Source organism: Siphateles boraxobius, unplaced genomic scaffold (genome assembly GCF_051911475.1).
Source record: "Siphateles boraxobius isolate OS27281-9 unplaced genomic scaffold, OSU_SipBor_1 26, whole genome shotgun sequence".
Taxonomy (NCBI): domain Eukaryota; kingdom Metazoa; phylum Chordata; class Actinopteri; order Cypriniformes; family Leuciscidae; genus Siphateles; species Siphateles boraxobius.
This window is the reverse complement of record NW_027508876.1, coordinates 16551948-16575521: the sequence shown is the minus strand read 5'-3', so window position 1 is coordinate 16575521 and position 23574 is coordinate 16551948. Positions and strand designations below refer to the sequence as shown.

At 36.6% G+C, this 23574-nt stretch overlaps 1 protein-coding gene across 1 annotated transcript; it reads left to right on the top strand.

Annotated features, from left to right (window-relative positions):
- The first annotated feature begins 10 nt into the window (after positions 1-10).
- On the top strand, positions 11-23306 carry mtrr (5-methyltetrahydrofolate-homocysteine methyltransferase reductase). Its single transcript, XM_077244499.1, has 15 exons — positions 11-145; positions 1456-1609; positions 1706-1859; positions 1934-2051; positions 2139-2514; positions 3532-3645; positions 4294-4447; positions 4612-4700; positions 4901-5081; positions 8465-8507; positions 8999-9185; positions 9491-9609; positions 18136-18228; positions 22553-22738; positions 22830-23306. Exons 2-15 carry the CDS (start codon positions 1466-1468, stop codon positions 22972-22974), a joined length of 2103 nt encoding a protein of 700 aa, XP_077100614.1. The 5' UTR covers positions 11-145; positions 1456-1465; the 3' UTR covers positions 22975-23306.
- The last annotated feature ends 268 nt before the right edge of the window (positions 23307-23574 follow it).

The window sequence follows — 23574 nt, the reverse complement described above, 5'->3', positions numbered from 1 at the left end:
TTTCGGCAAGGCCATGTGCGAGTCCACGGTAACGTAGTATCCGGTTACCTGCGCCACCAGTTCATACTTATGAAAGCATGCCAGTGAGGAATTCAGTATGTTTCGCGGCCGAAGACGCGGTTGGAGTTGTCATTGTAAATTGAAGGTAAATTCTATAAATTTTGACATTTGAGACTGATATTTTTTTTCGATGATTGAGTAGTCTGAAAGAGTTGTTGATGTATTTAACATAGCACTGTCAACTGTAATGAAATAGCAGACTGTTTTGATTTCTTTGGCATTTTTACATGGCTTATGTAATTAGTTACACGATCGGAGCTGTTTAATTCCAGTTTACACATGGGGAAGATTATGTTTTTGCTCCATACACATCATATGGGTATATATATATATATATATATATATATATATATATATATATATATATATCAAATTGATGCCATTGTTGGCATATATATATATACATATATACAAACCTCAAGACTTCTGGAAGAATGTCCTTTGGACAGACGTGGAGTTGAGATGTCTGGCTATAATGCACAGCGCCATGTTTGGCGCAAACCAAACACAGCATTTCAGCACAAACACCTCATATCAACAGTCAAGCGCTGTGATGGAGGGGTGATGATTTGGGCTTGTTTTGCAGTCACAGGACCTGCACATTGCCGCCTTTGAGTCGACCATGAACTCCACTGTATACTAAAATATTCTAAAGCCAAATGTGAGGCCATCTGTCCGACAGCTAAAGCTTGGCCGAAATTGGGTCATGCAATCGGACAATGATCACAAGCAAATCTACAACAGAAGGACTGAAAAATAAAAGAATCAAGGTGTTGCACTGGCCCAGTCAAAATCCAGACCTCAACCCGATTTAAATTCTGTGCCTGGAACTTCAGAGAGCTGTGCATAAAGTAAACAAATGCCTGGAAACCTCAATAAACTGAAGCCACGTTGTAAGGAATAGCGGGTCAAAATTCCTCCAGAATGATGTGAGAGACTAACAAAGTAAAACAGAAAATGATTACTTCAAGTTATTGCTGCTAAAAGTGTCTCTACAAGCAACTGAATCGCTGGGTGTACTTAGCTAATCACACATGGCTTCTCCATTTTGGCTTTATTTTTGTTAAATAAATAATGACACTGTGTAATATGTCATGTGTTAAGGTTGTTTTAACCTAATTTCAAGACCTGTAAACATTTTTTTTATGTCCTGATAGTTAAGACTGTAACACTGTATATAACCCAATTCTATGGTTTTGAGACGGTTTACTTTCAAAAGGTTCTAATATCTACCATTAGGTACTTTTATAGACACTGTAGGGGTAAATAAGGTACAAAGGTGAACTTTTTGATAGAGTACTGCCCCAGTGACCTGGCTTTTGTACCTTTTTTTTCTAAGAGTGTTTTCACAACATGCAGAAATTATTTTCAACATCCTAACTCCCTTTTGTCCAGCTATGATAATATGCCGTGTGAAGTTTCTGCTCGCTTCTTGATACTGTATGGATCTCAGCGCGGTCAGGCTCAGTCAATAGCTGAAGAGATCTGCGAACAAGCAGCTGAGTATGGATTAACAGCTGACATCAGCTGTCTGAGCAACCAGAACAAGGTATGTTTCTTACCATTACTTTCATGGATATCAAATCCGGGTCAGTCACATATCAGAACTGACTGATGCAACTTGTGCATTCCCATGCATCCCCAGTACAACTTGGACAGTGAAATCCGCCCAGTTGTTTTTGTGGTTTCCACAACCGGTGATGGAGATCCTCCAGACAATGCTCAGAAGTTTGTGAGAAAGATCAAGAATAAATCTCTGCCACACGATCACCTCTCCCATCTGCGTTATGCACTGTTAGGTAAGATGGTCTTACTGTTATTCAAGCGTGAGCTCCACCCATAAGCAATTTTTTTAATGCTGTTATATATGCAGCTCTAGGGGACACAAACTATGCAAATTTCTGCAACGGAGGCAAGACCATTGACAGCCTTTTGCAGCGACTTGGTGCTAAACATTTCTATGCCACTGGGCATGCAGATGACGGCACTGGGTAAGCATGAATGTTAAATAATAATATAAAAAAAACAGATTTTCATATATATTGCCTTGTCAAACTCTGGGACTCTTTTCTTTTCAGACTTGAAGTAGTGGTGGATCCTTGGATTGAGGGACTCTGGGACGCTCTGAAAAAAACATTCTCCGGCATGTCCGCTTCAAATCAAACGGGCGCTGCCCGTAGTGACTGTACACTGGACAATAATCATCAAAATGCATCCGGCCAGGAAAAAAAGTCCGATCTAGAAGTTGATCTTCATCTTTTGAAGCTGAGTGAAGTACGCTCACAAAATGAGAAAACTGTTACATCTGACAGCAGTGATGCAGAGACTCACTCTACCACGTTGGTTGCATCTCTGATGCAATCTGTACCACCGTTGACAGAGTCCGTTCTTAAAGTTCCTGCTCTTCCCCCTTCATATCTAGAGGTTGTTTTGGAGCAGGCGTCAACTGAAGGGGTATGGACTTCATGGAAAATCAACATTTATAGAGTATAGAGATTCATCTTAAAGGGTTAGTTCACGCAAAAATGAAAATTAAGTCATTAATTACTCACCCCCATGCTGTACCAACCCCGTAAGACCTTCGTTCATCTTCGGAACACAAATGAAGATATTTTTGATTAAATCTGAGAGGTGGATCACTGCTACATAGGCTGCCTGAGGGAATGAAACTTGACGGCCCAGAAAGTCATTAAAGAACATGTTTAAATATTCCATGTGCCTACAGTGGCTCAACTATAAGTTTATCAAGCGACAAGAATACTTTTTTTCCGAAAAAACCCCCATAGATAACGACTTTATTCGACTATTCCTTTTCTTCCTTGTGGGCCTGAGACGAGAGTTCAAGAGATTTCCACGACGCATGCGCGAGAACTGAGAAGAGGACGTTCTTCTTCTAATACTTCTTGTTCAGTTCTCGCGCATGCGTCGTGGAAATCTCTTGAACTCTCGTCTCTTGATAAACTTATAGTTGAGCCACTGTAGGCACATGGAATATTTAAACATGTTCTTTAATGACTTTCTGGGCCGTCAAGTTTCATTCCCTCAGGCAGCCTATGTAGCAGTGATCCACCTCTCAGATTTAATCAAAAATATCTTCATTTGTGTTCCGAAGATGAACGAAGGTCTTACGGGGTTGGTACAGCATGGGGGTGAGTAATTAATGACTTAATTTTCATTTTTGGGTGAACTTACCCTTTAAATACATTTGGTCTTTTTTCATGAAACACGAAAAAGACAGAATTCAGAGATTCTGTTGCCATTTGCGTAAAATCATTGCAACAATTTATTTAAGCATGGATTTAGGAACATATGCATTTTATGAATAATCCACTGGGGGGGCCCTTTGAATAATTGGGGGGGCATTTGAGTCAAAAAGGTTGAAAACCACTGTCTGGTATAGATGGTATAATATAAAATATAATTTCTTTAACTGTGTCTATTATTGTGCTATTAACAATCCTCCGTTCACAGGAGACAGTCCCATCTGCTAAAGACGGTTATCACGAAGTGTCCATTTCAAAAGCAGTTCAATTAACTCAAGATGATGCAGTGAAATCTTCCATCTTACTGGAGCTTGATATTTCGGTAAGTCTATATTTATTCATGTTTATTTAAGTAGGGATGCACCAATATTAAAATTCTGGCTGATACAAATGCGCTGATAATTATTTTAATAATAAACATTTTTATTTATTTATATATAATTGTTTATAATTATGAACGATAACAAAGAAACGTAATTTTGTTAATACCAATAAATGAATAAATAATAAAATTCTATTCTAAACTGCCTAAATCATTTTCCTAAGTACACTAAAAAATAAAATCAATCATATTAAATGCTACAAGTGAATTTAGGCATCACATCATTATTATTAATAATTTTTGGAATTTGTTAAAGTTTACATTTAACAGTGTTATTCAAATTTTTTTTTAAGATTACCTTTCAGCGTTTGATGATGACTAAAGTAATCTAACATAATATATATATATATATATATATATATGTATATTATATTGTATTACATTATATGTATATTACCTATACTGTGTATATATATACACACAAACACGCAAGACATCCAATTTTACATTTTGATTACCCCTATGACTGCAGTAATGCCTTTTTAAAAAGTTTAGTTTAAACATAGTTTTGGATCAGTCAAATAGTCACATTTGTATGTTTCCCTCTGTTTTGGTCTCTGTGTAAGTTCATGTAAATATTCTCTCCAGGAGCAGGATGTTGCTTATCAGCCTGGAGACTCCTTTGATATTCTCTGTCCAAACAGAGCGAGTGAAGTTGAAGAGTTGCTGCTGAGACTGGATCTGCAAATGCAAAGGGATTGTGCTGTTCAAGTCAACTTGCTTAAAAACAGCAGTAAGAAAGGTATTGCAGCCATTGTTGACACAATCAGTGATACTGGGAACATTACCTCAAACTGTGCAAGAGATAAAATAATGTATTCTGCCCACAAGTCAGAGAACTAGATTAAGATTGAACTACTTGAAATGTTGAATAAATGCATAGCCAATTTTTCTTTTCTTTTACAGCAGCAAAGGTTCCACTTCACATCCCACAGAACAGCTCTTTGCAGTTTATTCTCACCTGGGGTTTGGAGATAAGGAGCATTCCAAAAAAAGTAATTTTGTGTTATTAACCTTATTTAATGTTAGAGTTTCTGTGCTGTTTAAGTTCTGAACCTTTGATTTAGCACTAGCGCTTACTTTATACGCAAGTGTGCTTTTGATGTACCGTTGGGGATGATTTGTTTGGCTTTCATGGGGCTGTAGTCTGAAGTTCCTGGACAGACCCTGTTATTCTGTTCTCTTGTGCTTTCAGGCGTTTGTGCGAGCGTTGGCGGACTTCACTCGGAGCAGTTCAGAGAAGAGAAGGCTTCTGGAACTGTGTAGCAAAGAAGGTTCAGCAGACTACAACAGCTTTATCAGGGACACCAACGTATGTGTGCTGGATCTCCTTCAGGCCTTCCCATCCTGCCTACCTCCGCTCAGCCTCCTGTTCGGTCAGTAAACACTTGTGATCTGCTTTGAGTTTACTGGAATGGGGATGTTTTCTGCATCTCATACATTCCATATCAGCATATGCAGTTTGCATGGTAAATGTGCTTGATGTTTGGAAGTGTTTGCAGTGTCGGTACCAGCAGGTGGCAGTAAAACAACATCGGATCAGAGGTCCGGCTTTGCTTTTTTGCTCTCCTTTTAAAGGCAAAATACTGTTCTTTAACTGCAAGTATAGCCTATGAAAAAAATACATTTTAAACTTGCAATAGCTGTATTGAGAGTCTAACCAAAGCATATTAGGGCACACACGGAGAATGATAAATTCAGCAAATATAAACTAAAAATGAAGGCATCAATTAAGATAACTAATTATCTCATGAATTATATTAAAGGCCTTCAGTGCCATTTTAAGGGAAAAAAATAATAATAATGTGTTATTACTGGGTTCAGCAATTTGAGTGCATGATGCTAGTTGCGAACAATGTGCTTGTCTATTTAAATGCATAGGATTGCTGTTTAAAAACACTCTTTTGAGTCTCTTAAACCATATCAAAAGTTTGGGGTCAAGTTTTTTTGAAAATGTTTTTGAAGTCTCTTATGCTCACCAAGGTTGTGTTTATTTGATAAGAATGCAGTAAAAACAGTACTATTGCAAAACACTATTACAAATTAAAATAACACTTTTCTATTTTAATATATTTGAAAATGCAGTTTATTCATGTGATGGCCATCACTCCAGTCTTCAGTGTCACAGGATCCTTCAGAAATTATTCTAATATGCTGATTTGCTGCTCAAGAAACATTTCTTATTATCAGTTGTGCTGCTTAATATTTTTGTGGAAACCATGATACATTTTTTCAGGATTCTATGAATAGAACGTTCAAAAGAACATCATTTATTATAAATAAATCACAACATTATTAGTGTCTTTCCTGTTACTTTTGGTTAGTTTAATGCATCCTTTCCCAATAGAGTATTCATTTCTTAAAAAAATTTAAATAATTTGCTGTCCGTCTGGTAGTGTAAGTTTTACACTGTATAAGAAATCACTGTGCCACGTAATTGAATTTGACAATACAAAGATTATATTTTGCAATAATAAACCTTATATAATTCTTCTAAAAATATTTGGTGGATATCAATCTATTGTTTTTTTTTGTACAGTAAGCCTCTGCTGTGAAATGCAATAAAATTATCCATCAAGGTGAGAAGTGTGCAGTCACCTTGAATTTGAGAAACAGCTGGTATAGCTGAAATTATTATTGCATAGCATGCTTTAGATATGGCGAACTGCAGGGTAATCATAATGCAGTGACCCTCACTGATTTATGCGGATGTGGCCAGCGGATTGTTGCATTGGATGTATGTACATGTAAAGTTTTAATCTGCATAAATATTACTGCGACTTTGGCAAATTAAGGATTAACATGGTCATTCTCCATGGCACAAATCGACAGAGATGCTGGTTCAGCAGCGTCTGACAGCACATTCATTTTATTTCTAAAATCACTCTGTACGGGTGTGTTCTTGATAGGAAGATCATTGTCATCAGTCAAACTGTTTCTCTCCTGACTTTCAGGCCTTTTCTGACATTTAAAGTGCAGAGTTTTTCACCAAAACACCATGTGCCTTTTTGATGCATTTGTTTGCGCTGATGAGAGGCTGTAATTGCAACAGCTGCTCACTGTATTGAATGTTTGATTGTAATTAATTGATAATATTGAGGACCTTCGGCATCCACATATGGTGTAATAGAAATGAACATTTTCAAATTGATTCATCATTTCAGCGAATTGGAGAAAATTGTATGTCAGTTTTTGACTGATGAAGGGGAATTTTAAACACTTAATTTGAGCAGAGAAACCACTACCTATGTGCTTTTAAAGGGATAGTTCACCCAAAGATGCATATGCTGTCATAGTATGGATATAACTATGGAAGTCAATGTGGTTACCCATATTCTCCAAAATATCTTCTTTTGTGTTCAGCAGAAGAAAGAAATACATACAGGTTTGGAACAGCTTGAGGGTGAGTAAATGATGACAGAATTTTCATTTTTGGGTGAACTATCCCTTTAACAAGGGACATTTTGTTAAGTGTAAAAAAGCCTTTTGCAATAATGTAACTATTTGTATGAGGTCTTAACTTAGCAATGCACTGAACTTAATATTATTGGGTGAAACCAAATTCAAAAATAGTAATTTAAACACGCATAAACGTTTGTTTGGAATAACTAATCAAATGTATTATTATACATTTTGAACATTGTAATATTTTTGTAAGCGATTACAGTATGTTCTTCCTGCAACTGGTATCACTGCAAAATTTGAAAACGGAAAAACAAACCGAAAGGAAAGGGACTTGAATCTTCTCTGTATCGTAGAAACAATATCTTATGTAGAATATGAGACGTTACATTAAATACCCTCACAGCCTCTGGAACAAGAATAGTAAAACCCTCTTTATTAATGTGTCAATAACCAAGGGCGGGATTTCTTCTTTGGTTTGGGACTTTAAGGCACAACTAGGGAACTATAAGTGGGTAGGTAATTCAGTTGTACTTTTTCTGTCTATATCATCCATCATTATTTCCATTTAAATCAGATTCAATTAAACCTGTATGATAATTTCACATGCGTGCCCCTTTTTCTGCATGTTGAAGATTCTATCGTTGAATGGTAAATTGTGCCCGTTCACATTTTCCACCTGTTTTCTCAATGGGCCACTGGGCAGTTTTAGACAAAAAGGTGCAAAAATTTCAGTTCATTCATATCTATAATAGTGGTCAATGATATGGGCTATGCTGATATGACAGGGGTGCTGATTATAACTAAAACAACTCTTAATCTATTTTAATATATTTTTTAAATGTAATTTATTCCTGTGATGGTAACGCTTTTCAGCATTATTACTCATTCCAAAATGCTAATTTGGTGCTCAAAAACATTTCTTCTTATAATTATTTTTTTTTTTTTGGATTCTTTGCTGAATATTAAGATATTTTATATGTTCAAAATCCATTGGCTGTGGGGAGATTTTGGAAACCAAATGAATGCAAAAAATTCAAAATTATTGACCTATTTTTGGCCTAGAATTATTAGCCTATCTGATAAAGTAGCTTTATTAGTATCTTTTAAAAAAATCTTCAATTGATTATATGTACTATACTTGCTTTTAACATCAAGATTGTCCTGAAAAGACAGACTAAATTAAACACTGTGTTGTGAATTTAGCTATTCTGAGAAATTGGCTCTCAATAGATAAAATCAAAAGGCTTGGGTAAGAGAGATGAGATGCGCTAAAAGAGAAACTCAAGACATGGTCGAATAACCTCAAGGTCACAATGCCATCTCCATCTCTGATCTCTCCTCTGCTTTATTACAGAACATTTGCCAAAGCTTCAGCCCAGAGCGTATTCTGCTGCTAGGTAAGAGACCAAATATAAATCACAGGTGTTTCAAATAAGGACACACAATTAAAGCAGAGACATATCCAGGTTTTAGGTCATTATTTCTGTCTCTATCCTCCTTTGATGTCATGTGGTTTATTATAGACAGACATGAATTCAATGTGGCACTTACTCTTGCTTGATGATACTTTATTTGTTGTGATCAAAGTCAAACATTGGATGCAAAGGACATTCCTTTCAGAACCGCCTGCCACTTTTATGCCTATCTCCTTTGGCTTGTAAGTGGTCAGGCATCTACACTAATGTCTCATGTTCAGTACACTGATGCTGGTAGAATACACAGAAACATTAGGGCTATGAAATATTAAAGTCCGGTCAGCAGGGGTCCCCAGGGCCCGATACAGGCAGGCCATTAAGAGAGAGATAATGAGGTCCACCAACTTGCTCATGTTCAGGGTTGTTTCTAGATTGTTAGCACTTAGTCTCTTATTTTCTGTCTCGTTCCTCAGCTCCAGCCTTCAGCACCCTGAGAAAGTTCATTTCGTGTTCAATGTTGTGGAGTTCCCTGCATGTCCCGAGCATCCAGCGAGGACGGGGTTGTGCACTGGCTGGCTGGTTGATCACGTCTCCTCAATCTTGCAGCCCCTTGGGACAGTACCTGCTTCAGAGTGCCTAGGCACATCAGCCCTGCCGAAGGTTAGCACTGTAGGCATTACACATTAGCGAGCCCGTTCACCTCCAAATTAGCTTTTCACAGTCCCTGGGAGGATTTGGCTGAATTGGGTTGTTTGATTGAGGCAAACGCTGGGCAGAAATAAGCTCTGGAGAAAGTGTACTAATCCTTACAGCAGAATACAACAACAACATAAAAGCTTTTGGATTAAATGCTATCTACAGAATTTAAGGAATTGGGTTTAAGGTTAAATAGATGTGTGGAGGATTACAGAATATAGGCATCCCATCAGCGCTTAGAATTGATTGGGTCTAAATGTCACGTCCAGGTACATGTCAGACCTCGTCCAAGCAGCACCTTCCACTTACCATCTGACCCCTCTGTTCCTGTAGTGATGGTGGGCCCTGGGACAGGTGTGGCCCCCTTCATTGGATTTCTTCAACAGAGGTACATTTTGAAGGTTAATTTACAAAGCTTTTTTCCACCCTTTTTATCCTGACATATTTTAGTTGTCTTACAATGAAATTGTAAGTAGTAACAACAGTGTTGTGCAGTGTGAAATGCTATGCAACATTTTTTGTGTGAATTCAAAAATTCTGCTGATATCAGTAAGCTGTTAATCATGTTCATGTAATGGCCCATAACTTGACAATATTATAAATCTTAATAATATAAATATAAATCTCTTTTATAAATCAATTCAAGCTTTACATAAGTGATATGTAAGCTCTCTGTTGACTATCTAAAAAAAATAAAAAATTAAGTGACAAAGTAATACCACAGATTTTGTCTAGGTTACAGTAATGTTGTAATTGTTTTAATTGAGAATTAAATAAGCACAACAAATATTCATTTTACAATGAACATTTTAATAGGCCTTAAACAGAGCTTCAACAAAATGCTATCCATATTATACTTTAGCTTATTAAAGAGCCTACAAGACCTTAAAACTGAACATACCCTGTAATTGCAGGCTTAAAAATGCTGATTCATTAATGAATGAAACAAGGTGTTGAAATTAATTGAACTTTGAACGCCACTTCACAAGCCTCAATCGACGCGGAAGCTGATGTTTCACTTCGTAAAGATCAACGGCATTGATTTAATGCATTGAACCCTTAAATGGGAAAGACACTATGACAAAGATACTACTACTTCTGACAACTGATAGCAAACTGATTTTTCAAGAATATATGACGTGACCTGAAGAAGGACAGACGCAGTTAATCACACACTCTGTTTCCCTGTCGCTGTCTGCTCTGTGTGTGTGTCAGACGCCTCAGACACCGAGAGCAGATTTTGTTTTGGCCTGATTTTGTTCAAAATTATGTCATGCCAGTTCGCTCTTCGATTTTGCTTTGCCTATATCAGGGCTTTTATATATATATATATAGATATATATATATTTTTTCAAATAAATGCTGCTATTTTGAAATTTCTATTCATAAAGATAAAATTATAAGCAGCATAACTGTTTTCAACATTGATAATAATATGAAATGTTTCTTGAGCACCAAATGAGCATATTAGAATGATTTCTGAAGGATCATGTGACACTGAAGTAACGACGCTGAACATTTTATAATTTTATAATGTATTAAATTAGTTAACAGACTGCGTTTTCATTACATTAGGTCTTAGCATAATGAATTAAATTGTACACATTGTAAAGACACAAACATGGCTGTCAGTACATAAATTATAGTCTTTATTTGAGGTAGCTCTCCATGCTCCACAGAGCAGTAAGTGTTAAAAAACAACCTTTTTATCAGACATCTTCAAAAAAATAAACCAGGTTTTAAAAGAGGAAGGAAGTTTATTGATTCTCATGTGTAAAAGTAGCATAAAACACCTCTAGGGTGATTAGGATAAATCTAAAAGGATTGAAGGAGGAAGAGAAAGTGTAAATGTGCTATTGACCTGCTCCCCGTCACATTATCTGTGATGCCTAATAGTGTTTCTGAAGACCCTGGTGTTACAATGAAGAAGGACATAAATTCAGGATCTGGCTGTAAAGGTGTCTTGTGGAGGCCTGTCATCTCAGTGTGTGTGATTCATACTCTGTGCCAGGGGCCCATGAAGAGTGACACGCCAGGACTACATATGAATGAAGCTGTCTGCCCTGGTGCAGGGCCTGTCGGTGATGTGATGCCTGCTGTGTTTGTACACGAATAGTTTGTAAGTGACACAAGGGTCACAGGTAATCACAGGGGCTAGTGTCCGAGCCGAACGTGGTTGATGAATGTTTCAGATATGTCTGGGGGACGATGAGATTGGGATGAGGCATTAATGATGAATGACAAAAGTTGTCCTCAAACACCACATCACCTTCCAAAACATCAAGGTCGAGGCAGTCGTGCAGCAGAGCATGTTTGGTTTGGCCCCAAGCCATAGATCAATGACAGATTTGCTTCTAAGTTTAAAAGAACAAAAATATTCCTTTAATATTTTTGTGCATTTAGTGGATAATAAATTATTTGTATCATTATTATTAGTTGTAGTAGTATTTTCTCTCTTCTCTTCATACATAAATTAAGATGATAAATAGTAGTAATATTTTCTCTATAGTATTAATAAAAATAGCATTATTATTGTGTGTCTACTCGACAAAAGTGAAGCAAACTGCACAATACCATTTAAACTCATACAGCGAATTTAAATCTAATTATGATTTTGTGATACATTAGAGTCAAGAATCACAGCATATGTATCGCAATGCATATCATCTTGTGAGGTAGTTTCCTTGTAGTGGCCAAAATTGCCTACATATTAGGGAAGAATTCAGTGTGTGTCATACTCTGTTAACCGTCAGAAAAAGTTTAGTTCTATCACAGTTATTATTATGTAAAATGCCTGCTCAGTTGTAAGACAATGATATGACAGCAATTTACACATTTCTATTCTGAAATACAAAAACATTTTCTTGGACAAGCATCTGAAAATGTGCAAGAATACAAGAGCGATTAGTCATGGTTATGTGTGCTGTTGAACTGTTTCAATGCGGTTCTTAACTTGAGATTCTCCTAAATACAGCTACACTTGATGCCAGCCTTCAATTAAAGATAACGATCACCATTCTGTCAGCAGGACATTGTTTGTGTCACAAAGCTCGGCGTTTCCTCTTTAGGAGCAAACAGCATGGGATGCTTCGATTTTCCTCATCTGTAAATCAATGGCAGCAGGCAGACAGCCGGAAATGTATTGTGCTGTGGAGAAAGTGGGAGACTGGGCAAGAATCTCACACAAGGACAAAGCCTATTCATCTGTTTGCAGGCTGCCAGTGAGCTTTAGGCAGACGTCTACAGAATTAATTGAACAAAACTATAAGAGTGCCTTCAAAACAAAAGCAAAAATTATAGGTGAAGTAGTTTCTGCGACAAGTGAAAGCTAGCAGAATTACAAAAATAAAGCACATTTGCTATATAACAACCTTGCAAATGCCCATTTTGCGTCACACCTCCCCCAACTCAAACATCACAAACACAACTCGGATGGCGCTTATGAAGGCATGTCTCAACAGGTAAAAGTAGGCCATGTTCAATAAAAGCTCCAACATATTAGGAATACTTTTAGATGTGAAAAGGTAGGTAATCAATAAAAATAGTCTAAAAACTAGAACTGTTATGCACTAAAACAGTTGGAGCTCTCCTCTTAAACTAATGAGGCCAGAGTTTTAGTGCGTTCAAGCAGCGCTACAATAACCGTGTTCAAATTCCCTCAAAAACCATGATTCATCCCCCAATCCTCCTTCCTCTAGTGACGGCTGTCTTAAATACACATTTTCCTGCTTACTAATTGGAGCGTACCATTTTTTATTAATGTTTTATTAAACATGATTAATAAATGCACAAGATGATTAAGAACAAGAGTTAAAACAAGTTGATAAATACAATAAAAAGGAGAAATAAAACCATCATGCATTTACACAAACATTTCCATAAATAGCTAAAATGAGCACTCCCATACAGTTTGCGCTATTTAAGACTTGAAGACTTGAAGACTTACTATACATAATTACTGCTGTGGCACGATTAGCCAGCATATTAGCAACTGCATAGCATTTAAAGAAGCTCGAACACTTTAGCAACTGCTTAGAAACAATCTTTATTGTAAAAAACATTATATAAATAAGGGTGACTTGACTTAGCAATGCCTGGTAACCACCCAGAACACTGTAAACACACAAAATTTCCTCAGAACACTAGCAATTGGTTAGCAACACTCTGGCAACCATCCAGAATAGCAATGCACTAAATAAATATAACTCGGACAACCACCTAAAACACCTTAGCAACCACATAGAAACATGACAACATACCAATGTCTTGGCAATCACCCAAACATTTGGGTTCACTTACTAGAAAAAGTAAAACTGTGGTTAAATGTCATAAAGGGGCTTAAAATGCTTTTGCACATCCATTTCTTCTTTTCGCACTTTTTGTGCCGTTCACAGGTCAGAGAATGTTATTCGGAGTGACTACAATTATCTCTGATATCACGTATGTCCCTTACCTTCACAATGCAGCGCATAGTCTCAGAGGAAAGTGAGGAGGATGATTACATAGTATGATTTATAAAGGTGAATGTTCAGATTAGGTCACTGACTCACTTTCATTGTACATATGAAAAGGTAGCAGCTATTGCTATTGCTTTAGCTCCTATTCTACCCAACTGCCGGCTGTCATTTTTTAGGGATGCGGATATGTCGTCCTCGATTGTCGCACAGTTGATTTATATTCAGGAGGGTAGCTGGTCTGTATGGTGCTACAAAATGGAATCCAGGTTTTTCATATTGGTACTGGCCCCTCTGGGGCAGCATAAAGCTCCACTAAAGCTAGTTTATTGAAGCCCATTTCCAGATTGGATATTGAACTCCCAGATGCTAATGGCTCTACTGTGGACCCTCTGTTTGTTCAAATGCCAAACTCTGTTGAGCCAAGCTTTGAGCAGGTGGGCGTGACCAAAAGAAGCATCCAAAACGTTAACCCTGTCTCACAAAATATAATTTCCTGAAGAGTGGGACTGCAGGGAAATGGATGTGACAGGCTGTGTTTGGTCATGTATATTATTTAAATTTCAAATCTAAAGAATGCATGAAGTGATTACTCTCAATGAAGAACATTTCCCATGTATTGTCTGTTTCATGTACCCTTTAATTAGTGGCTGTAATAGTATGTATAACTGTATTTTAGGAAATCTAGAAAGTAGGGAATTTATTTCAGAGGCTGTATAAAGGGGTGCAGGCAAACCACTCATAGCAAAATGAAGGGGAGAAATCATTAATGCTCAGTTGGCAACTGTAGGAATTCAAGGGTCAGTTAACCGAGCCAGTTGCCTTTTTGGTAGTTTATTTGCTCTAGAATGTGTATGTGAATATCATTTTTGCCAGATTTTATTGCTGATATTGTGTGGAAGCCTAATCTTTTCTACATGATTTTGTGGAATAGCTGCAACAGTGAGGTATTGAGTCACGGTTTTGAGCAAGTTAAAAATGTGAGGTATAAAGTCACAATTGTGAGAAATAATCATGACTGAAGTATAAAGTCAGGATTTTGAGGAATAGTCACAACTGTGAAGTAGTTGTGTTACGATAGATAAAAAAGTTACGATAGGTATAAAGTGTCATTTGTGAGAAATAGTTGTAATTGTGATGTATAAAATCACATTCAGGGCTGTCACTAACAATTATTTTGGTGATCGAGTAATCAGGTCAATTTTTACGACCACAAAAAAAATTAACGATTAAGTGATTAATCGTCAAAATAATCGTCAAAATAATCGACTATTTTAAACAATTATTATTGCCTCATTGCTTAAAGTATCAAAAGCAAGTTCTCATATGGTTTTATTCAGATCCTTGTTTAATACTTGTTTAAAAGTTCTTGGTGATAGAAATGCCACAGCCATTGTAATTTCTTGAACAAGATGTGGACATCAAAACATGCAAAATCAGAGTGAGGCTTTAAACTCATTTTGAAATTGTGATGAATAGTTTTAATATTTAGAAACATTTTGATGTATTCTGTGTTTGGCGTAGGTTTATAAATGATTTACCTTACAAATCTAATCAAATAGCACACGTTGTGTTCCTATATGGACGTTATAAGCCAACCAAACTCTCAGCAGAGATGGAGTTTGAGACGCGCTCCAAATACGTAAATGATAACCGTTCATGTGGAGCAGCATTTACTGTGAACGAAGCCGCTCTGAGACGCATGTAGCCACACATGTAAATATAGTGCATATTTAATGAATCGCAGTCTTTGTGAATTCACAATAGCACTATGCTACATTATAATTTTTAAATGTTTTTTTAATATATTTTGCAGCTTTAGAAAATGGTCTAATAATGCGGTTAATGGATTCTTGTCCGTGGAATGCGCCACTTTTTTTGTTTTTGTTTTATCGGCACGGGTAAATTGCAATCGAGGATTTTTTAAAACGATTTTGAGAAATGATCTCAGTTGTGAGGCATGGTGTCGTGATTTTAAATTAGCAATTTTCAGACGTTTTCGCAGTTGTTAGAATTATGTGAGGTATAATTTGGCCTTTCGGCATTCAAGTAGAAGTACTTGTGTACTTGCCTACCAAGATGGCTGCCAACCAAGCACTTGCTTCAAGGGACATGATTTATTTGCAACTAATTTATAGGCATCATTTTGTTTATTGATGTTACACAACTTCTAAAACATCCATAAACCTGGAGTATAAAAAGATGCATGTTTTATTTCATTAACATCAGTCAGTAAACAAACCATTAATATTCTATTGACTGCCCGTTGCTCAACATGCCACTTATTTAAATGTAGATGCATCACAATAACAACTGTCTGAAAGCACGACTCAAAAGTGAGTGTTTTGCTTTGCTTGCCAGTTGTTCATTCCATGTGATGGGTCACTGAGGCAAGGACATGAAATGAAAAAGAACAGATTGTAGATGTTTGAAGAGAAGCTCCGTTATGTTTTTCTGTGGTCATCTCGTCCACACTGTGGCTCATTAGTAATCTAATCGCAATTAAACTGTATGTTCAGCAGATGGGGAGAGCTTAGTGCCTGAAACTCTGCTCACTGCAGTGTTTTGAGTGATATCAGCATGATGAAGGGCATCTCACCCTGAAAGTCCTTTGGGTGTTTCTACGTTCCACTTCTTTTAATACCTCAAAGTTTTCAGATCTATTTCTGAATGCTTTATTTAGGTTGGCTGAGATAGCTAAAGGAGTAGACACTGGAGTTTGCTTCTGGCCTGTGTAATGCGTCTCTAACAGATCTCTTCCTCTATTATCATGTTGGAGTAAAGATGCAGTGGAGTAGACAGTGTGCTGTTTTTTTTCCAGGGCCCGAAGACTGTTTAGATTGTGTTTGTGTGACGCCTTCTCTTTTGTCTCTTTGGAGAAGTCTGTCAACCTTAAGCAGGTGCAGTGTACAGATAGTGCCTGGTACCTGTATGTCACCTTAGTGTAGGGAATTCTGGGAACACAGCCAGATCTTTTGGAGGACTTGCTCTTAAAGAACCCATCCAGATTAATATCAACGTCCTCTCTCTACAAAGAGTGACTTTATGTTTTTGTGGTAACACAGCAGTTAATAAGAGTATTTAAATGCCACATGCTACTTTATGGTTTCATCATTGTGAAACTATGAATTGGATCATATAAAAAATACAGAAGATTATTAAATTTGGAATAACCGATCAGTCAGGTAAATTAATCGACTAATATTTTACCATTTTGAGATTATCAGCAGCATTGCCTTTCCGTTCTTTCATTTCAAAACATACTGACTTTCTATGAATAATAAACATGTCAGTTTTTTTTTTAGATGAACTTGAATAAATGTGGGTCTTTACCATTTTTAATTTGTTATATATATATATATATATATATATATATATATATATATATATATATATATATATACCTGTATATAGGCATGATAGGGTTGCCATGAGTTTAACATATACGAGTTCAAAAGAACACCATTTATTTGAAATACTAATCTTCTGTAACATTATGAATGTCTTTAGTGTCGCTTTTGAATTGCCTATTCATTAAAGAAACTTGAAAAAATTATAATTTAAGAACATTAATAATAACAAGAAATGTTTCTAAATATTAGAATGATTTCGGAAGAATCATGTGACACTGAAGACTGGAGTGATGGCTGCTGAAAATTCAAATAGAAATTTTTTAATAATAATGTAATATTTTTACAATATTGCTGTTTTTACTGTATTTTTATCAAATAAATGCAGCCTTGACCAGCATAAGAGATTTGTATCAAAAACAATAAAAAAATCGTACAGACTTCAAACGTTTGAATGGTAGTGCCGCTAGTGCGTACATTTAAATATTGCTTAGATTCAAGTGATTTTTCAGTAATAAAGAACAGTTAATTAAATTTAGAGCATTATTCATCTTATTATTCTCCATACAGGTGTTTATTTATATTATTATAAACAATAGATTGTGGCATGTCTAATAGGCTTAATGCACGGATCGTTTTTTTTTACACAAACCAGACCCCCCCCCTCCCTCCTCAACTGTTTATATTTACTTATTTACATTAATAACTCACCAAGAGACATTTTATTTAAATAAGAACATTTGACCAATTGCACATATTACCGTGAGGCATAAACACATAAATATGCATGTGAGCATTAGAGAGCAGCCGCCTGTCAGTCAGACAGCCCTTGGCTACTGAATTGAGTCTGCACTCGGTATTATTAAACCTACAGAAAGGCTTCTATTGCTTTATTTATTTTAGTATTGATTTGGTAAAGTTTAGGTAATTTTGACTTCCTTAATTGGCATTATTTTGGCCATTGGCCATCCAGCTCTATAGATATCATCAGCAAGAAAAACCAAGTCATTTTAAATAGAGGCTATTTTATAATAGTGCTTCTGTTAGTTATAACACTTAATTTTATAGAGACTTCATATTCAATTTTGCAATACTATTTTGACCTGACAGAGAGAAAGAACATGAGACGAACCAGGAAGCAACTTTCGGAGAGACGTGGCTCTTTTTTGGATGTCGCCACAAGGACAAAGACTTTCTTTTCAGGTGAGTGTATTTGCACATTTCTTAATCTGTTGTCTATCTTATTTTCCAGAATAAACTTCAAAACAGCCTTAAAGGGACAGTTCACCCAAAAATGAAAATTCTGTCATTAATTACTCACCCTCATGTCGTTCCAAACCCGTAAGACTTTCATTTATCTTTGAAACACAAATGAAGATCTTTTTTTTCTGTCCCTCCTTTGACAGCTACGCAACTACCGTTTTGACGCTTCAAAAAGTTCTTAAAGAGATCGTAAAACTGATCCATATGAATTGTGCGGTGTAGTCCAAATCCAAATTTTCAGAGAGACACGATCCAGGGTTCCCACGGGTCCTTGAAATCCTTGAAAGTTTGTGAATCTGAAAAATAAAACTCAAGCCCCTGGATAGTCTTTGAAAATAAACATGCATAGATACAGGCCCTTAAGTGCTTGAATTTATTTTGTGCAAGAAGTTTTCTGGAAGAAATTCCACATTATTCCCAACGTTATTTTTGTCCGCTGATGTGTTATTTCGCCAACACTCCGTGGCCTATGCATACTAGCTTGCTTGATTTACGTTAGTTACGTGCAGTTACGTGGTACGTTAAGTGTTTCCCACGTGAGGTACTTTGTGTTGTACGTTGCCATGATGTTCACACGCACACAGAGCTACTACGATGGTATCTCAACATTTGTTGTTGGACACAACAAACGTGTCCCCACATTAAAGGGATAGTTCACCCAAAAATGAAAATTCTGTCAGTAATTGCTCACCCTCATGTTGTTCCAACCCCGTAAGAATTTCGTTCATCTTTGGAACACAAATTAAGATATTTTTGATGAAATTTGAGCTGTCTCACTCCTTCATAGGCTGCTAGGTAATTGCATCTGCCGGCCCAGAAAAGATAGTAAAGACATTGTTAAAACAGTCAAAGTGACTACAGTGGCTCAACCTTAAGTTTTTCAAGCAACGAGAATACTTTTTGTATTATTAGTACCCTTTTTTTATAAACAAAAATAATGACTTTATTCATCTATTCATTTTCTTCTGTGTGGGCCTCTGATGTGAGTTCACGAGACCGGCACTACGCATGCGCGAGAACTGAGAAGATGACGCAGATGGGTCTCGATGTAGTGTTTAAAATTGTTCAAAAATTTGCATTTCCGGGATGTCAGAATCGTGAGAAACCAACGAGAAAACGTAAAAGTGCCTTACTAATGCCGCAAAATTAATGGCTTACCTTTCACACTTTCCCATCAAATGATCGTGAGCGTCATCTTCTCAGTTCCTGCGCATATGTCGTGGCGGTCTCGTGAACTCGCATCAGAGGCCCACACAGAAGAAAATGAATAGTTGAATAAAGTTGTTATTTTTGTTTTTTTTTGCGCACAAAAAGTAATCTCGTCGCTTGATAAACTTAAGGTTGAGCCACTGTAGTCACTTAGACTATTTTAACAATGTCTTTACTAACTTTTCTGGACCGGCAGATGAAGTTACCTAGCAGCCTATGAAGGAGTGAGACGGCTCTCAAATTTCATCAAAAATATCTTAATTTGTGTTCCAAAGATGAATGAAAGTCTTACGGGGTTGGAACAACATGAGGGTGAGCAATTACTGACAGAATTTTCATTTTTATGTGAACTATCCCTTTAAAAATATATAAATGTACTTAAAGCAATTGTTTATTATCAGAATGGTGTCAAAAATCTTGAACTTAATTTTTACTCTATTGCCAACTTATATTTTGGAAGTTATATGCTAAAGATACAAAACAAAATAGGCTAAGAAAAGTACATTTCATTTTAAGATGTCCTCTAAAAAGCAGTATTTTCTGATGCAGTTTTGTTTCACAGGTAAAGTTATTTTGTTTTATCTATGTTTAGATATTTTTCACTGGTAAACAAGAAAAAAATAATTAGATTTAGAAAATGAATTGCAGTGCAGACAGACACGCACAACAATTCTTCAACCCTGCCCCCTTTGCAACCTGAGAGTATTTTTCACTCGATATGCCAGCTTTACACAGGCTTTTGGTGTCTTGTCTCCTCTTGGTTGCTATCAGCCAGAGGCTCCTGTTGCACTGTCCTTGAGAGTAATGATTGGGAAAGCAATGAAATTAAAGTGCTCCCTCTGAGAGTATGAGCCATATGATACGAGACATTATATAAGATGATTGGGGTCTGGCTGTCCCATAGGCACACAGTCATAATTCACACACAAGGTCCTGAGTAATGACATTGGTGCCTGGATTGGTGAGTATTAAGTGTGTGTTGTGACCGAGGGGCGGCACACAGCGTTGTATCCGCGCTTGGCTCTACTTGACACAAGAGCTAATAAAAACAAGATTCAAAGTCAAGGTCCTGACACGCCATTTCAATCTATCTTTGCCTTCACTGGTCTTGAACATCAAAGGATTGTGTAACATTTCTTCACGTTTGTCACACTCTGGTTTCAATTCCCCCTCTGCATTGATTAGGCCAATCAATTAAATGAGTTTTGTGTTGTTCAGTGTAACACCCTCATTGTCTGCTATGCTTTAATGAGCAAAGTAGAAAGTGCCAGTGGCATTTGAGATGAGAAAGTGACTGAACCTGGCTTTCAAAACGCAGCACTCACTGAAACACAAAAAGAAAACAGGCTGGCCATCAGGCAGTCTGCTAAAGAAAACAAGGCGTCTGCAATCAATTCTAATCAAACATGATACTTATATGAGTGTTAAAAGGGTGAAATCAGCTTCAATCATTGTTGTTGAAACAAAGAACACTTGTCTTAGCCCCTCCATCACCAATGAGTCTCTTTGTTTTTATGGATTTGGATTACATGAGGAGGGGTAGAGGGTGGCTTAGATTCTGGAAAAAGGACAAAGGATCACTCAAGTCTGTTTTTAAAAAAAACTAACAAAAAAACATTATATATCTGTGACCAGAAAGTCAGCTCTCCTGGACCAGTTTAGATGGATGTGGCTCCCAGATGGACCCTGTAAGCAATGCATATGCACTCAAAAACCTTAAAAAAACAAAGCCATGAAGCATGTACAATAAAAATACCTGATTGTTAATGACAAGCAGTTTCATAATTTAGATGGTGAATTCTTGGCTTTGCTTAGTTAACCTGAAGTAATTATATAGTTTGTATTATGCGGTTTTCTTACAGAATATATATAAACAAAGATTTCTATTAAAAACATTTTGTTCATTTGAACTTTCTATTCATTAAAGAATCCTGATTAAATGTATTGTGTGTATTACTGTTTCTGCAAAAATATTAAACGGCACAACTTAACTCGATGCGCTATTACTTTTCTAAGACACTGAATTCAAGATTTTCTTTAGAAGCTTTAACAAAAAAATGTTCTATTGCATTCAGATCATTGGAAAGTGTTTAAGTGGTGATATTTGGAGTACGTGCCAATACTCAGGTTTTTATGATCCATTTAAACATGGCTATTTTTCAGATGTGTGCAAACGCTTGCTTCATCCATCAGTTTAAATTTCACTCAATCATCCTCCCTTTCTCTTTAGCTTTGGTGGAAATCTATAGTAGATAACTGAAAAGTTGTACAACAACTATTTTTTGCTATAGTTCACCCAAAAAGATTTTTCGAAAACTATATGGCTTTCTTTTGCAGGATGCCAAAGAAGAAAGTTCAAGTGCTAAAGTTCAACTGGCTGACTTGATGATCTCGTCACAATGGTTATGACTTGGTAGTGCACAAGTCCACAAGTCCACATTTATTATACTTTTATGGTGCTTCTGAGTTCTTTTTGAAGCTTAAATGCTCCAGTCCTCATTTATTGTAATTAAATGAAAAAGAAAATTGACTAGTACAAAATTTCTCCTTTTGTGTAGAGCGAGTAAATAATAACATAATATTAATTTTTTGGATGAACTGTTCTTTTAAGGCAATTAAATTCAAAGTGCCTGGCCTTGGCAAGTGAACATTCGAGGTAACAGACAAGCAGAGCAGTCAAACCCTGTCTGTTTACCTCACATTTTTCCATCTCTTTGAATCTTGGTTCCATCTTGGTTGAAATAGCACCCAAACATTTATTCAGAGCTGAAATAAAAGCTGTTACAGAAACGATTTACAACAGAAGCCTTGAGGTTTTATAAACTTTCTTGCCAGATGGATGAGGGAGATGAAAAGTTGAGTTTCAAATGCAACACACTAATGAGCTCCATTGTTGTTACTTAACCACTGCAAAATCTGAGAGAATCTAATTTGCCATTTGTACCATTTTTATGTTTTAATGCACAAGTTTAGCTTAACCACTGCAAAAACAACCACGGACTGATGAAATAACAGTGAAACATAGTAATAAGCACATTTCTGCTTTTTTTTTCAGAGAGGAGTTGGAGAGATTTATGCATAATGGAACCTTGAGCCATCTGATTGTGTGCTTTTCCAGAGATGAGCCCGATGCAGCGGGAACCATTAACAGACCAACATATGTCCAGCATAACTTGATTCTCCATGCTAAAAATGTTGCCAGCATCCTTCTTAAAGACAAAGGCTGTCTTTATGTCTGTGGGTGGGTACAAAACACCATTGTTTACCATTTACTATGGTGGATGGCCATATTTTGTTCACCAGGAATGAAACAATATCTCACGATTTTACAGGGATGCTAAGAACATGGCAAAAGATGTGAATGACACACTACTGGAGATCATTGGAAATGAACTTCAACTCGATAAACTGGATGCTATGAAGATAGTAGCGGGACTTCGTGAGGAGAAGCGATATCTACAGGACATCTGGAGCTAAGAAAGAACACACAGGTCAGTTTGATTGGGACACTTTTTCCCTGTCATTTCAATAGCAAAAAGTGTCCCAATCAACCTGAATTCACCCTTTAGTACACAAACAAATAGCATCTTATTCACAGACAGATGTGCAAGCTCCTTTTTGGCCGTTTCAATTCAAATATGCACCACAGCTGCCATTAAGTGATACCTGAACTCATTAACAAACTGCTTTTCAACTGCCTTAAGTCTCAAGGCTTTTAGAGAATAATCTGAGGGCGCGGTGAAATGCTTAGATTAGATGGGTTTGGTCAAAACGGATTCATTATGCAGTTAATAAAGAGGAGAGCCGTATAACCGTTTCATTCTTTGAGGACCATTTGTGTTGGGTTTAGATACAGCTCAGGTAAAATATGCATAATGCATCAGACTCAGAGGACAGGAGGACGCTAGAATCCAAAACATGACAGACTGGATGGGAAAACTGTCAGAAGCTGCCAAATCCAGGATCATCTGCAGCATTTCTGTATTTTCCAATTCCAACAGTTTTTTTTTTTTAAAGAATAGAGAGTATAGCATCATCAATTTTCTTCCCAACAAACATTTTTCTATTTAGGTTTGA